The sequence below is a fragment of the Schistocerca americana genome, chromosome 4, assembly GCF_021461395.2.
Source record: "Schistocerca americana isolate TAMUIC-IGC-003095 chromosome 4, iqSchAmer2.1, whole genome shotgun sequence".
Lineage (NCBI taxonomy): Eukaryota > Metazoa > Arthropoda > Insecta > Orthoptera > Acrididae > Schistocerca > Schistocerca americana.
The window spans coordinates 752,294,402-752,311,678 of NC_060122.1; the positions used below are offsets into that span (position 1 = coordinate 752,294,402).

Consider the following 17,277-nt stretch of genomic DNA (forward strand, 5'->3'; position numbering starts at 1 on the left):
CTCGTCGTCAGCTTGATGCCATGACCAGTCGGTTTAGGAAGATTATTGGTGCCAGATTTTCCAGCTCTTCGCATCCTCTGTGCTTCCCAACTCACCTCCAGATTTAATGATGTATTCTTCCTATTATACACACGCAGACATTAAGTACAGGGGCAGTTCAATAAGTAATGCGACTTATTATTTTCAGAAAGCAGATTGGTTTTTTCAAACTTCCGATACACCATATTCTTCCCCACTCTTTTTGCATGCAAAATCCTTTTTTTCAACATAACCGCCTTCAGTGCGACACCTTTACGGCACTTTACTGGGACGACATGTACGCCCGCGTGGTACCAATCTACTCGCCGACATCAGAGCTAACGTCTTGCTACATGGTAGCCTCGCCATCATCCACGTACTGCTCCCAAGGTGCGCATCTGTCAAGGGAAAAAATAGATGGAAGGTGCAAGATCCGGGCTGTGGGTGGGTGAGGAAGAACAGTCTAATGAAGTTCTGTGAGTTCCTCTCTAGTGTACGAACTTGCGTGGGGTCTTACGTTTTCATGGAGAAGTTCAAATTCGTTTTCATTTTTGTGGTGACGAAGAACTGAAGTCGTTTCTTCAGTTTCCTCAGGGTAGCACAATATGGTTCAAAGTGGATCGTTGGATCATGAGGGAGCATATCAAATAGAGTAATCCCTTCAGAGTCCCAGAAGATCATCGCCATGACTTTGAGCGTGCGGCTTTTAACATTTTCTTTCGGAGGAGAGACGGTGTGCCATCACTCCATGGATTGCCAGTCTGCTACAGTCTGGAACCGCGTGACGGCTACGGTCGCAGGCTCGAATCATGCCTCGGGCATGGATGTGTATGATGTCCTTAGGTTAGTTAGGTTTAAGTAGTTCAAAGTTCTAGGGGACTGATGACTAAAGATGTTAAGTCCCATAGTGCTCAGAGCCATTTGAACCATTTTTGATTGCCAGTCCGTTTCCGACACGAATTTCTAGACCCATGCTGCATCGCCTGTGACGATGTTCTACGAGTAGCTGTTACGGCGAGGATTATAACGAGCTAGCAGTTCCACACAGATGGTGCTTCATTGTCTTTATCTTCTGTTAGGCGGCGAGGAACGCAGATGGCACACACCTTTGGATACCCCAAATGGTGGACGAGTGTGTCTGCACTACCAACAGAGACCTCCATTTGAGCAGCGAGGTGTTTAATTATGATACGTCGATCGCCTCAAATGAGAGTGTCCGCACGTTTCAGCTTTGCAGGAGTGACAGCAGTGCGTACTGGCACGCGGGTGACTGGACAGGTTAGCTCGACCTTGTTGCGATAATGACAGACGGCTCGCCCAAAGACTGACAGTGCTACTGTTGACTGCCAGGTCTCGGTAGATATTCAGCAAGCGCCTACGAATATCTACGGTGCTCTGGTTTTCTGCCAAAGGAAACTCAAATGGCTTAAATGTTTCTGAGCACTATGGGACTTCACATCTGAGGTCATCAGTCCCCTAGAACTTAGAACTACTTAAACCTAACTAACCTAAGGACATCACACACATCCAAGCCCTAGGCAGGATTCGAACCTGCGACCGTAGCAGCAGCGCGATTCCGGACTGCAGCGCCTAGAACCGCGTGGCCACCGCGGTCGGCAAGGAAACTCAATTACAGCCCTCTGCTTGGAAGAGGTCTCGATTAAAAACTCACGAAACTTGTACGAAACGGAAAGCTATAGTTTACGTAATTCTGCATTTTATAAAATCGTGAAACGCGTGTGCGCGGAACATTAAGAGAATCTTATCCTTGGACGGTTGCGGGGGTAACTGATAGAAACAACGCGCCAGCATAAAAATAGTTCGCTTATTAACTACCAGACATTAATTAACGGGGACCTAAAATACTAAAAACAGTGCATACACCGCTAAATTGAACCGTGATGTGAAAGACAATCACATCGAACAATTCGAGAGCGAAGAATAGACCTTTAAGTGCTGAATTGAGAGCCTGGGTCGTGTCGATATTTGGACATTATATGACACGCGCTATTCAGAACACCATATCGACTTTTCTAATACTGAAATTAAGGATAGGATCATCACCCCCCATTCCCGATTCATGTTTCATATTTAGTTAGTGAAAAGAAAAGTGTTAGTAAACAAATTACATTTCAATTTTATCCACGATTTTGGCTTCATTACGTAGTGTTGATAAACAGTATCTGTGGAAGTTTTATACAACGTATCGTCACAATATTTAGTCAACCATTATTCTGGGACACCAAAAATGTAAATGCATTAAATTTTTCTTACAGTGGATGTATAATGTGTGAGCGCGACGAACTATATTGAGAAACTGAACATCCATTACGTACACGCATGTTTATCTGCGAAAATGGTCATTGCCGTTACATCAGCATAGAGTTCGAATAGAATCGCCGGAACATTGCAAACCATTCAGATTAATCGAACATCTAAATACGCATAATGCTGGTAACGCCAGGATGTGTTCTTTCTCCTCACCCCTATGGCAGTAATTGAATTAAGAGTCAACCGGGAAATACATTTAAATCAAATGACGACCATTGAGCTAGCGAAACCAATTTTCAAACGTCCACTGCCATGTATGAAGGCGAGTGACACCACGAGTGCTAACGTCGATCGAAGGGTGTCGTCGTGATCGTACTGAATGACATTGAGCGGTCACAAACTGCAACAGCTGAAGCTTGAGTATTCCAACGATGTCCCACAATAAAGTGCGCTTGTTCTAAACGGAAATTACTCAGAAAAAAAACATGTGTTGCATTAATTATTGAACGGCCCTCATAAAATTGTGTATACTTGCCACATTCGCGCTGTTACAGTTTTAATGCCGAGCAGTGTGAGGTACGGCTACGGAGGAGCTAGCGCCAGCAGTGTAGGGCGCCCTGACAGTGTGTCGTGTGTCTGCTTGTTGCCGGGCAGAGCGGCCGCGCGGCTCGCTGCTGACGCCGGCGCTGAGCGTGGTGGCGGGCGTGGCGGCGGCCCTGCTGGTGGTGTCGCTGGTGACGGCGACGCTGGTGCGCATGCTGTGCCGGCGGCGCGCCCGCAGGCAGCGCCAGCGCCGCAAGCGCAACGACGCCGCCGACGCGCAGGCGGCGCCCAGCCCCGACAAGAGCGCCGCGCTGCCCGCCGCCGCCGCCATCGCCGCCAAGGGCGACCCCGCCGCCGCCGTCGTGGCCGCCGCGCTGGGCGGCCCGGGCTACGACGGTGACGACAAGAACCCCGACGTCATCCCTCAGCCTGCCGCAGGTAGCTACGCAGCTGGCTCAGCACGCGCAACTGTAGCCTCATTTCTGCATTCTTGTTCTGCAGATCATGTATGTTGTTGTTGCTGTTGTGCTCTTCAGTCCTGAGACTGGTTTGATGCAGCTCTCCATGCTACTCTATCCTGGGCAAGCTTCTTCATCTCCCAGTACCTACTGCAGCCTACATCCTTCTCAATCTGCTTAGTGTATTCATCTCTTGGTCTACCTTTACGATATTTACCCTCCACGCTCCCCTCCAATGCAAAATTTTTGATCCCTTGATGCCTCAAAACATGTCCTTCCAACCGGTCCCTTCTTCTTGTCAAGTTGTGCCACAAACTCCTCTTCTCCCCAATTCTATACAATACCTCCTCATTAGTTACGTTATCTACCCATCTAATTTTCAGCATTTTTCTGTAGCACCACATTTCGAAAGCTTCTATTCTCTTCTTGTCCAAACTATATATCGTCCATGTTTCACTTCCGTACATGCCTGCACTCCATACAAATACTTTCAGAAACGAGTTCCTGACACTTACATCAATACTCGATGTTAGAAAATTTCTCTTCTTCAGAAACGCTTTCCTTCCCATTCCCAGTCTACATTTCATATCCTCTCTACTTCGACCATCATCAGTTATTATGCTTCCCAAATAGCAAAACTCCTTTGCTACTTTAAGTGTCTCACTTCCTAATCTAATTCCCTCAGCATCACCCCACTTAATTCGACTACATTCCATTATCCTCGTTTTGCTTTTGTTGATGTTCATCTTATACCCTCCTTTCAAGACACTGTTTAAGTCCTTTGCTATCTCCGACAGAATTAAATGTCATCGGTGAGCCTCAAAGTTTTTATTTCATCTCCATGAATTTTAATACCTGCTCCGAACATTTCTTTTGTTTCCTTTACTGCTTGCTCAATATACAGTTTGAATAGCATCGGGGAGAGGCTACAACCCTGTCTCACTCTCTTCCGAACCACTGCTTCCCTTTCATGTCCCTCGAGTCTTATAACCGCCATCTGCTTTCTGTACAAATTGTATACAGCCTTTCACTCCCCGTATTTTACACCTGCGCCGGCCGCTGGTGGCCGAGCGGTTCTGACGCTACAGTCTGGAACCGCGCGACCGTTACGGTCGCAGGTTCGAATCCTGCCTCGGGCATGGATGTGTGTGTTGTCCTTAGGTTAGTTAGGTTTAAGTAGTTCTAGGGGACTTATAACTTCAGCAGTTGAGTCCCATAGTGCTCAGAGCCATTTGAACCATTTTACACCTGCCACCTTCAGAATTTGAAAGAGAGTATTCCAGACAACATTGTCAAAAGCTTTCTGTAAGTCTACAAATGCTAGGAACGTAGGTTTGCCTTTCCTTAATCTTTCTTCTAAGATAAGTCGTAGGGTCAGTGTTGCCTCACGTGTTCCAACATTTCTACGGAATCCAAACTGATCTTCCCCGAGGTCGGCTTCTACCAGCTTTTCCATTTGTCGCTAAAGAATTCGCGATAGTATTTTGCAGCTGTGACATATTAAACTGATAGTTCATATATATGTAACTTTTTTTTCCAAGTGGTCAGTGAGGTGATAGGAACATTACCACTATTCCACTTTTTAATTCTTTCTTTCTTGCTTTCTTTTACTTGTGCCTTTTCCCGCAAAGACGAATGGTTGGCATGGTCAACCGGAATTGGCAAGGTTATTTTAAGGGGTGGCTGGATGCCCTCCCTGCAGCCGCTCCGTACCCCCCAGGACGGAATTAGTGTACCCCAACTGTTTGCGTCGAGTGTAATCCATGGAATAGTGCGAATGTGTTCAGATGTCGGCGAGCCGTGTAACTGAGGCAGAACGGGGAGACCAGCCCTGTATTCGCCTCCGGGGATGTGGAAAACCGCCTAAAAACCACATCCAGGCTGGCCGGCACACCTGCCTCCGTCGTTAAACCGCCGGGCGGGCTCGATCTGTTGCCGGCGCTCCAACCCGTGTCCAGGAAGCAGCGCATTAGCGCTCTCGGCTAACCTGGCGGGTCACTATACCGGCTTTCAATATCAAGTAATATGGAAGAACACATTTTCTTTGACTGCTAAGGATGAGTTACCGTCCGCAGCTTGTGGTCGTGTGGTAGCGTTCTCGCTTCCCACGCCGGGGTTCCCGGGTTCGATTCCCGGCGGGGTCAGGGATTTTCTCTGCCTCGTGATGACTGGGTGTTGTGTGCTGTCCTTAGTTTAGTTAGGTTTAAGTAGTTCTAAGTTCTAGGGGACTGATGACCATAGATGTTAAGTCCCCTAGTGCTCAGAGCTATTTTTGATGAGTTACCTCTTCATTCTCCACTGCTTCCCAGGTTCTGAAGATGTGCTATACCGTTGCCTCTGAGTATTGCTGAAGTGCTATTGATGTGTTTACATGTCCGATTTCGCCGACCCTGCAACTGCTGTGGACGAGTTTCCTGCGTCTATCGGCCAATAAGAACGTTCATACAACACACAAGCCTTGTTCTTGTGCTATCATTTGCAGAAACCTTCGTTCCGTCTTCTTGAAACATTTATGAAATAGGAAAATTTTTATGATCACATGATTCTCAAGGCACAGGGACTGAATTGGGCGCGCTGCAAGTGACTGCTGGATATAACTACCAATAACCCTAGCACGAAATATAATATTTCTCTGCTCTCAATTTTAAGGATAACTTCGATGTCTCGTCTACATTTCATATACAGCAATGTAACAGCTAAAATCAACTACACACAAAGTTTAAGCAATGCGTGCAATGGTTTACTTAATTTGGTTGAGCACAATAGTGTAATGAGTAGCGTAACAAAATAAAGTATTTTATCGACCAAAGATGTCAATCATATGTGCAAACTTATAATGTTTTCACCAAACAGTTTCTATAAAATCTGTAAAGTTTGGAAGGTAGGGGACGAGATACTGGCAGAAGTAAAGCTGTGAGGACCGGGCGTGAGTCGTGCTTTGGTAGCTCAGATGGTAGAGCACTTGCCCGCGAGAGGCAAAGGTCCCGAGTTCGAGTTTCGGTCGGGCACACAGTTTTAATCTGCCAGGAAGTTTCATGTGTCTGATAGTTTATCACATGTTTTTTCTGGGCTATGGCTGATTAATCGTAATTCTCTTTTGTTGGGCAACTATCTGCAGTTTGAGTTTTGAAAATTACATCAGATTATTTGTAAATACGAAGATCCCTTTTTTTACGCCTTATCCACGGCTTCCCACTTCTTGGCATACGACTCACATCTGCCCCAGTTTTGCAAACTTTAATCACCCTATACCGCTCTGACTTCCACTTCATACTTCACAATGCAAAATTTCGGCCTCACCTTATTCAAGTATTTCCTTTAAACTTAAGTGCTTTAAATGCGAGGCATAAAGGTGACATTGTCTCCAAGCTATTCTCTTCTAATGTTAATTGTTCATTTTTTACTGTACCATAATCTGCGCTTCATATTAGAAAGACCTACTTCAATCTCGGTTATGTGGCCCCTCAACCATCAATCTAAACTAATTTAACATGAACACTCTGCAGATGGAAATTTAGACCATAGTTACGTGTTTACATTTTTGTTAATTATCATATACCGCAGATTTATTAAAAATACTTGCGTCACGTCGTTGCTAAATAATGAGGAATAAGAATACTGTAAAGACTTATTAAAATTTCTGTGCCTGTTTATGGGCACACTTAAAAGTTTACAAGAAAGTCAGAATCACGTTCACTCGCCGTCACTGTCAAGGGAGTTCAACAGCAACTGACGCTTTAGAGATATGCCGTTGGCAGTTTCATAGAGTTCAGCACCTATCAGATTTGATAGTACAGCATAAAATAAATGCAGACAACATTTGTACAGTTCTACACTCTATAATAATTAGAGTCTGGCAGCATGAACCACAGTTAACTGCCTGGTACACAGTTATGGGAAATTACAGTATTTCAGAAGCACATGTTTCCTATTTTCCATTAAAAAAAATTCTTTTCTCCATCGATCATAATTGGAAACTCCCCCTTGATTTTCAACATCCTTAGCAATCGCTGCATCAGCTTGTCTACTCCTTATGCTACAGTGAGTTTTTGTCAAAAGAGACGAACCAAGGTTCGTATATAGCAACGACTGTGCAAGGTGACGTTGTGTTATCTGTGTAAACTAGTCACTTACGCGCCGTCTCACTGTATGGTTCATGAATAATCCACTGGAAGAATGTTGTGTTCGCCCGAATCTTTCTAGTGTTTCTTTCACGGTCTTTTCGTTCATAGCCGGATTTACTCCAGGCCAGTTAGGCCGGAGCATATGATCCCAAGAAGACAGGGAACGCTAAGAAACCCCGGTCACCGCTTCTACTTTCGGTAAACATCGTGAAAAACATTTTACAAGGAAAAATCCTAAGAGAAAAATATTAGGACGCATTTCCAGAAAGTCCCAATTACAAGTGTTATCTTTGGAATTAAGTGTAATAACCACAAGACTTTGAGGGACGCGGAAGGATGGTATTTTGACCGAGGTTCGACAGAGTATCAGGAACGACTCGAGAGAACCCCGATGGGGATGCCCCACAAGTCTGCTGCTGTCGACAACGGATCGCCGAGTGGGAACACGAAAGACATCTAAGAGGAAATACAGATAACGTCCAACGAGTTATCCGGAGAGAGAGAACGTGTGATGTTCCGAAAGCAGAGACCAATAACTCACGGTCAGTTACAAAAGAACCGAAGCGAGTACACCACTGAATCCATGTCGCTGCGCGGAATACCTTGCAGAGCAACAGTGAACTTTAACTGGTCGACAGAATCTGTGTGTGTTGCCGCGGCTGTAACAGTTCTGCCTCGAGGCAGCCGTGCAGTTCCAAGCGCTCTGGCGGACTTTCAAGAGTCGCCAGGCCGGGATACCGTAGACGGCTGCATCAAGAAGGCATCATCTATAGTGTCTGATGAATGGCAAATAATAAGATTCTTGATAAGATGGAAGGCAAGGGAGGAATCAGCAGCGCTGTGGATACCATAGCACCTTGTTCAGCGTTGAGTTCCGTGCGAGGGCGATTGTCTTTGCTGGTCGCAAGTACTTTACATTTCAGTTCCGCATCGATTTCTGTACAAGTTGGCACTGCACTGGTTATGAAATGTCATGATTTCTCGTCTTAGCTATTATCCTGGTAAAAAGTAATCTATTCACCACAATGAGCTACGTGAAGAGGCTAAGTGGTGCACAAAATAGGAAACAATCTGTTGAAAAAAGGCGGACGCCATTCAAACTAAAAGACAGGGTGTTGTTCTAACGAGGAGAACACGGTAGGTGTCATAAATCGACTTCCCAGGTACTACGCTCACTGGAAGAGGAGCCAAAATAATCGAACACGTGCCACCGCTTATCCGGGATACACGACCGTTTCTCAGAAAACAACGAAGCTTTCCAGCTATTGTATATGCCTTTGAGAGGGAGAAACTGCTTCAGTCACAGCGGTGGAGCTGTGGCTAGCTCCGTGGCCTTACACTTTTGGACACCGTGTTCTAAACCCGATTATTAGTTTTTTTATTTCTGTTTTTTCGCTTATCTACCCATGTATGTAGAAGATTGTACGAAGAAGTTTTCCGGAGTGTGTTGAAATGACGTTGTCATTCGTCTGCTAATAGTACGTCTGGTGACTGAATTTTAAAAAAAGTAACAACTGAATAAATCTGATGTTATTTCTAGCGAGCCATATGTAACAAGCCGGGGACGTACTTTTATTTATTTTCCACTTGAGCATAGCTGCTCTAAATTCTGACCATTCCTTTCTCGCAATGTATTTTTCCGGTTTCTCGAGTTTTATTTGGAGGAAAAACAGTTACACTCAAGAGCCAAAGAAACTGGTACACCAGCCTAATGTCGTGTAGAGCCACCGCAAGTGCGCAGAAGTGCCTCAACACGACTTGGCATGGACTCGACTAATGTTTGACGTAGTGCTCGAGGGAACTGACACCATGAATCCTGCACGGCTGTCCGTAAATCCGTAACACTATGAGGGAGCCGGCCGAAGTGGCCGTGCGGTTAAAGGCGCTGCAGTCTGGAACCGCAAGACCGCTACGGTCGCAGGTTCGAATCCTGCCTCGGGCATGGATGTTTGTGATGTCCTTATGTTAGTTCGGTTTAACTAGTTCTAAGTTCTAGGGGACTAATGACCTCAGCAGTTGAGTCCCATTGTGCTCAGAGCCATTTGAACCACTATGAGGGAGTTTAGACCTTTTCTGAACAGCACGTTGCAACGCATCCCAGATATGCTCATGTCGGGGAGTTTTTTGACCAGCGGAAATGTTGAAACTCAGAACAATGTTCCTGGAGCCACTTTCTAACAATTCTGGACGTTTGAGGTGTCGCATTGTCCCGTTGGAACTGCCCAAGTCCGTCGGAATTCACAATGGACACGAATGGACGCAGATGATCAGACAGGGTGCTTACGCATGTGTCATCTGTCACACTAGTATTTAGACGTATCAGGGGTTCTATATCACTCCAACTGCACACATTCCACACCGCTACAGAGCCTCCACCAGCTCTAACAGTCCATAGGTGGCATAGATTCATGAGGACGTCTCCATACCCTTACACGTCCATCCGCTCGATACAATCTGAAACGTGACTCGTCGGCTCACGCGTTTCCAGTCATCAACAGTCCAGTGTCGGTGTTGATGGGCCGAGGCGAGGCCCTACACGAGTGGGCCTTCTGCTCCGAAAGCTCATATCGATTATCTTTCTTTGAATGGTTCGCACCCTGACACCCGTCGAATGCCCAGCATTGATATCTGCAGCAATTTTTGGAAGGGTTGCTTTTCTGTCACGCTGAACGATTCTCTTCAGTTGTCGTTGATCCCATTCCTGTAGGATCTTTTTCCGACCGCAGCGGTGTAGGAGATTTGATGTATTACCGAGTTCCTGATATTCACGGTACACTCGTGAAATGGTCGTACGGAAAAATCCTCCCTTCATCGCTACCTCGGAGATGCTGTGTCCCATCGTTCGTGCGCCGACTATAACATCACGTTAAAACTCACTTAAGGGGAGGAAATACATTAGGAGGTTCAAAAATCCGATTTTTTATTGCATAAATCGTTAGCTTAACTATCCAAGAATACGCGTCAAAATTTCAAAATGTAGTTCGCATTCGTTTAGATTTTATGAGCATGGAACCGAGTGCACATCGGTACCGGCTCGAGCGCAGATAGGGCGGAGCAGTACATCAGGAGAGATGTTTAGGTGGCCACACACCAAATGCGAATGAAAGTTTTAATTACACTATTTGCCCATTAGCTTCTAAACACTTGCACTCCAGACTAAAAGTCGCTGAATTGGCGCCGTATGTAGCAGCTGGCATATTCAGTTAAGGAAATTCATTCCTTGTGATGATCATGAACGAGGCAGGAATTGTAGCAGGCACGCAAAGCTTCCATTATGCCGAACAAATGGATAACCAGCGCGTGAGCCGGCGGAATCGACGTAGTTCATTGGAATCGAAGGAAGTTCGGGAAATTAGGAAAGCACTGCTGCAAGCGCAAAACGAAGCCTCTGAGGAAGAAGAAAGATTACTATATGGTGCTGGAATTGCAGATTAATCGATAAGCATTTTAATTATTGTTAACTTCCTCGAATTTCTAGCTTCCGAGAATTTATTTTTCAAATGCGCTTATCTCGAAATGATTTTTACGTTATTGTTAACTTCCTCGAATTTCTAGCTTCCGAGAATTTATTTTTCAAACGTGCTTGTCTCGAAATGACTTACTTCACATTTGCGTTCAGTCTAGCTCAAAAAGCATAGAACCGATCATTATGAAAACTGGTGGTATGATTCTTTACAAAATTACAAATTATATTAACCAACTTCTAAGAAGATATGATTTTAAGGTTATTTTTCTTTGCATAATTAGAGAAAAAATCATGTAATTCGAAGTAAATTGTTCCAACGCCTGCGAAATTTTTAAATTTCGTTATTTGCACCTGCACTGAGGTTCATATCCTTAGAAAATATGTTATTAATGTAAAATCGAAACCTTTTTTAATTCAGATGAAAATCGGAATGCCTACACTGCACGGAATTGGACAACTATACTCACAATCTTCAGCGGACATCACAGCGTAACTGTTATTTTTGGATGAAATTACTCAAAAAAATTTACAAAAACTGTTCGAAGTATGAATGAAATGATGTCAAAATTTGATTGAATTCTATCTGTTTCCTCCCACCCAATAAGAATCCCAAAAGAAACAGTGTCAAACAGCCTCCTGATGTGGATTTCCCTCTTAAACCACGATAACCTGCCATTGTAGCAGCAGTAATCGATCTAACAACTGCGCAAGACATTTGTTGTCTTATATAGGCGGTGAAACCGTAACGCCGTATTCTGCCTGTTTGCATATCTCTGTATGCATCCTTACACCAGTTTCTTTAGCGCTTCAGTGTACTTGAATCTGGTTCGCTGTATAATTCGTATGTTTGAGAGTTAACAAGTTATTTGAATCTGACTTCAGTGAAATTCCTGTGGTGCATTTTGCTTTGTAATCAATTACAACCGCCAGTAACCGGAAAATTGATACGTTGTGCACGGTTTGCAGCGAAAGTATCGCCACGTTTGATATCTTCAGCATTGTTAACAACGTTTCTCTCCCGAGTGTGATTCACACGAAGAAACGTCGCAGTCGCAAACCTGCCTTAGCGCGATGCTCTTTGTTCTCCGAATTTCTGTGTTCCGAATTTTTCTACGATCGCTATAATCCAAGGTAGTAAAATTCGGAATATAGTATAATAATTAACTACTGATGTAAGAATGAAATACTAGAATATGAGAATTTAAAAAGTTTGTAACCACTGAAAATACCATACACTCGTATATTTTATTATAAATATATAACAAATACTGTGAAACCGAATTGTAGTTTTACAATTAATATAACGCCCTTGTGTCCCCTTACTTGATACTGCGCACATTACTAGATAAATGAAACAATAAAACCTGCCGTGTCCCGACCACACGATGCAAAACCTAGAAGTCGTGACACTAGCCCGTGTGCCCGGTTCGGGCTGCGTACATCGATCGCTAAGAGACATCTAAATTACGTCTAAAACTTTGAAGGTTGTTTTCTCAGAAACAGTCGAGTATCAACATACTGGAAGAACTTAAAACGCTAAGGACATCACTAGCAGAATGAAATAAAAAATTCAAATCCATAGTTATTTCAAGAATTGTACATACTTCAAGAAATTTGATATAGCACTCAGACCGCACCGTTAGCAACAGCTCATCATGTTAGCTACAGACCCACTCGCTGGAAGACAATCTCGGTGTCAGGAAAGATATTCCCTCACCTTTTCTCATATATGCAAAAATTATTCTGAAATTTGTCCAGAATGTTAAAAGTAGAGTTGACAAATTGACTCATAAATTCAAAAAAAGTTGTAGTAACATGCACGAAATGGAAAGGTCACGTATTCTGCTAGACAAAGATTATTTAAAATATGTCTTTTTCAAAGGACATCATTTACCTCGTTCACTGCAGAAATAATTTTCTTTTCATTTTTGCAATTTCCGTCTTTGGGCCGTTTTCATGTGATACTCCAAAAGACATCGCTTCAGCACATGTCAGACTTTAACGTCTACAGTCAACGGCAAAAATGATTTCCTGTGAAATACTCTACATGACTGTGAATCCTGACCATCATGAGTTAAAGTGCGTCATTCTTCCGCACGTGGGATAAGAAAAATTACGAGAGCTATTCGAAAAGTAAAGTCCGATCGGTCGCCAAATGGAAACGACTGTGAAGTTTAAAAATGTTTTATTTGAAAAAAAATAGCTAGACCTTCCACCTGTATCTCTGTAAAATCGCCTCACAGACATTTGTCAGTGTTGTGCCAACTTTCCAATGCCCTTGTCATAGAAGCCAGCGGCCTATGCTTTCTGACAGATCTCTGTGCTCTTCTACAGCTCGTTGTCTGCGCCAAAATATTGTCTTCATAGCCAGTGGTTCATGTGAACAGAAACACAACTCAGTGGGAGCCATTTACGAATGTTTTGTTGGCCAACACTTCCCATCGAAAACGTTCCAGGAGCATTTTCATTCAAAAAATGTTCAAATGTGTGTGACATCTTATGGGACTTAACTGCTAAGGTCATCAGTCCCTAAGATTACACACTACGTAACCTAAATCATCCTAAGGACAAACACACACACACCCATGCCCGAGGGAGGACTCGAACCTCCGCCGGAACCAGCCGCACAGTCCATGACTGCAGCGCCTTAGACCGCTAATCCCGCGCGGCACATTTTCATTGTCCCTGCAGAGTGCGGGAGAAGACTGTCATGAAGAAGGAAACGCATGACATGTTATGTGGGCTGAATAACTTCAAGCGATATCTCTCACCATACCCTCACACTTGGTGGGAGACACTTTTTTCTTGGCACCTTTACGTACTCACTGTGCGCTCAAAACTGAAAAGAGCGACGTGATGGAATCGACTGGCATACGAGAGACATAGCCCAACACGTCTGAGCAAAGTTTCATCGGATTTTCACTGTCGTTTCCATTTCGCGGTCGATCGGACCTTGCTTCCCGAATGGCCCTCGCACTTTAGATTAATAATCATTGATTAGTGGGAAGGGTAGACTAATCAGACATTTTACAATCAAACCTTTGTATATGAAAGACGCATATGTACCTACACCGTAGTAATTTTCCCACTCAACTAAACTCCATTGCGCCAGCCCTCTGATGTTTACTTTTACAGAAACGTCAGAATTCTCAAGGAAAAAGTGAAAATGCTTGCTACTTACTGAAGAGTACTAGGAAAGGCGTTTGGAAGGAAGATTCCAGAGAGATACTATCTTTGATTCCTTATTATATTTGTCCACCCACTTTCACAGGAATGGCGTGGTCGTATCGCATTTAATCAAAGACAGATTTATCTTGTTTCCATTTAGCTGAACTGTCTTTCTAGTATGGCTTCTGAAAAATCCAGGTGGTTGCAAGGCAGTGACTTCATAAATTCGTGTGGTTGTCAACGAATTTGTATTTCAGTTGCTTCTGCGAGAAATGCCATCACTAATTTTTGTTCCAGCACAGCGATCGACGCAAGCGATAGCGAGTAAGACGATTCCGTAATCTATTCTGTAGCAAACGGAAAACACATTTGAAGAAAGTTTACTGTAACGATTCGTTTATTAATGAGATCACTATTCGCAGAAAAACGCTATTTTTGAATTATTTTGTGTGACATACACTACTTCAGGACATTCTGTACGATAAAATTGAAAAAAAAAGATATAAAGTACACGGGCGGGATCTGAGCCCATGCCGCCACCGTGGTAACCGTGAATCTTAGCCCCTGCTCTACGCTCACTCTGTGGAAACACGACTACCTTTGCCGGTATAGGAAGTTTGCACGGAACCTCAACATCGATTTTCTCGGATATGAGGGGCCATCACATGAAAACTTAGCATTCAGTTACTCATGACATGTCTCTCTTCGACCCATCAAAATATGTGATTAATAGGCCTCATGGTATCCTTGTCAGTTGCTACAGGAGACGAAGCCGTGGTATGCCGCATCAGAATAGTAAGATCACAAATATAAAAAACATGTACCGTATTTTTTGTCTCTTAAAAATATTATCAAAAAGGGAAAAAGGAAGTACCTTACTTTTTTGTCTCTTACAAGTATTATTAAATCTCTGAAAGTCAGTATTGCTGCAGTATTTCCCTGATCACTTACTAACGCGGTTGATGACATCTTTCTGTTTTATCGCAACAGTAAATATTGATTTTTATTTTATTTATTTAGTCGTATGGTGATTTTATACAATATACAGTTGATATAAGACAAATGATTTTATACAGTATACATCTGATGTAAGACAAGATTAAAACTATAAGTCCGTGTTTTTCAACCAGTTAATTAAGCTGGATTTGAGAGTGAACAAGTCATCGGGAATTCCAGGGTATGAATGAAGTGGACAGCGTTGGACTAAATGCTCAATTGTCTGCTCTTCTTGATCACATTCACACATTGGCGAACTGATCCAGCCCCATTTGTACCTGAAGTAGCTACAACAATCATGTCCAGTCCTTAACCTGTTGAGGCGGCACCAAAGTTTCCTCGGTAGGTCAAAACCTTTTGGCTTCTTTGTGGGATCAAAGTGATGGGCTCTTGTTCCCATTGTTTTTGTTGACCATTCATGCTTCCAGCTTTCATTTAGATGAAAATCATGAGCGATGAGTTGTCCTGCAGTAACACTTGCTGGTTTTCTTGATCGCAATCGTTGCTGTAACGGATGACTCAATTCCTGGTGCAGTGGTAGAGAAGGTGATGCAGAGATTTTCTTGGCCTCCCTCAGTAGAGCTTGTTTCCGCCTTACGTGAGGTGGAGGGATGTGACTCAGTACAGGTAAGCAGTGGCATGCTGTTTATTTGATGGAACCAGTAATGCAGCGCATTGTGTCATTAAGTTTTGTGTCTACCTTCTTCAGATATACACTTTCCAACCTGACAGGTGCACAGTGCTCAACAGCAGAGGACACAAGACTGGTGCCAGTTAAACGGAGACTGTCATCAGAGGTTCCCCAGGTGGTACCACTGAGCTTATGCAGTATGTTGTTCCTTGCAGCAACTTTATGAGGAAGCTTGGTGATGTGCTCTGTGTAGCTTAGGGTTCTATCTAGAGTGATTCCGAGATACTTTTGTAAAGGATTGTACCGTAACGTTTGTCCATTGAGCAGAACTCTTGGTTTGTAGTTCGCAGCGTGATTCACTAGATGGAAACAAAAGACTTCAGTTTTTGATGTGCTTGGGATCAATCTCTAGTTCTTAAAGAAAGTTGACGTCTTCTCCAGATCCTCCGTAAGAATTCGCTCACCATCTTCGAAATTACTGCACTGTGTTACCAGTGCGATGTCATCAGCACAGGAGAATTCGGTTGATATTGTGGTTGGTAAATCATTAATGTTTAAATTGAATAGTGATGGGGCTAAAACTGATCCCTGTGGTAGTCCGTTATTTAGTTTCCGTTTGTGGCTTTTAGAGCTGCCTAGAAGCACTTGAAATTGCCTTTCACTAAGCATGCTGGACATTAGATCCACAATTTCTCGACTTGGTACCACTAGCAGTAGCTTGTAGATCAGTCCCTGTAGCCAGACGGTGTCATACGCAGCTGTCAGGTCGATGAAGACAGATGGCCTTGGAAACCTACTTCAATATGGGTAGTTAGGGCAAGAACATGATCGGAGCAGCTGCGTCCTTGTATGAAGCCAGCTTTTTCAGGACTGGTAGCAGCCTCGATGAACGATGCTATTCTGGTTAGGAGAACACGTTCCAAACGTTTGAATGTACAACTGAGCAGTGCTTTAGGGCGGTAGCACTGATTAATTTGATTTGATGACACTACTCTCTGACAACAAAACAGTTAACTGAATTTTATGTACTGTGCCCTTTCCGCTGGTAGCATTTGCAGTCTGTACTATTTTTCAGTGGAACACGACGAGCACGCTGACTTCCTGGCATCCTGTCACCAAAACATATCAACGATTGAAGGCTCTTCGACGGGGGTGATGTCGCCGAGCCGCGGTCGGCTGCAGAAGCAGCCGCAGAGGGCCGTCACGGGGCCGGGACCAGGTGGGGGCGGGCCCTACGGCAGCTACTGTACCCTGCGCAACGGACTGCCGCTCAGGGAGCTGGCCCCGGTCAGCCCGCCGATGATGCACGTGAGTCTTCTCTCCACGAATTACGTCCTTACTCCAGTTATGTTGTACAGAACCTGTCAAAGCTCCCGGAAGGAGCGTCCCACTAGAAGATGTGCCGGGTGTGACGACCCACGTCGCCGCTCCATGCGGCGTATGTCAAGAGTTTAGATAGGGTAACTGGTTAGTGTGAGCTACGGGTAGAAGTGGGTTTCGAAAAAGACGATCGTGTGAAACCCAGCTCACGCTATTCGTCCACGAGGCTGAGAGGGGCAAAGACACGGGTTACCAGGTAGATGCCGTGTTTCTTGACTTCCG

General features: G+C 44.2%; 1 protein-coding gene across 1 annotated transcript in view; it reads left to right on the top strand.

Moving 5' to 3' along the window:
• LOC124613777 (nephrin-like) overlaps positions 1-17,069 on the top strand; it is a 1,004,503-nt gene extending 987,434 nt beyond the window's left edge. The window contains exons 12-14 of the mRNA XM_047142494.1: positions 2,944-3,270; positions 16,751-16,983; positions 17,034-17,069. Coding sequence (XP_046998450.1) covers positions 2,944-3,270; positions 16,751-16,983; positions 17,034-17,069 — 596 coding nt within the window. The remainder of the gene's footprint in view (positions 1-2,943; positions 3,271-16,750; positions 16,984-17,033) is intronic.
• The last annotated feature ends 208 nt before the right edge of the window (positions 17,070-17,277 follow it).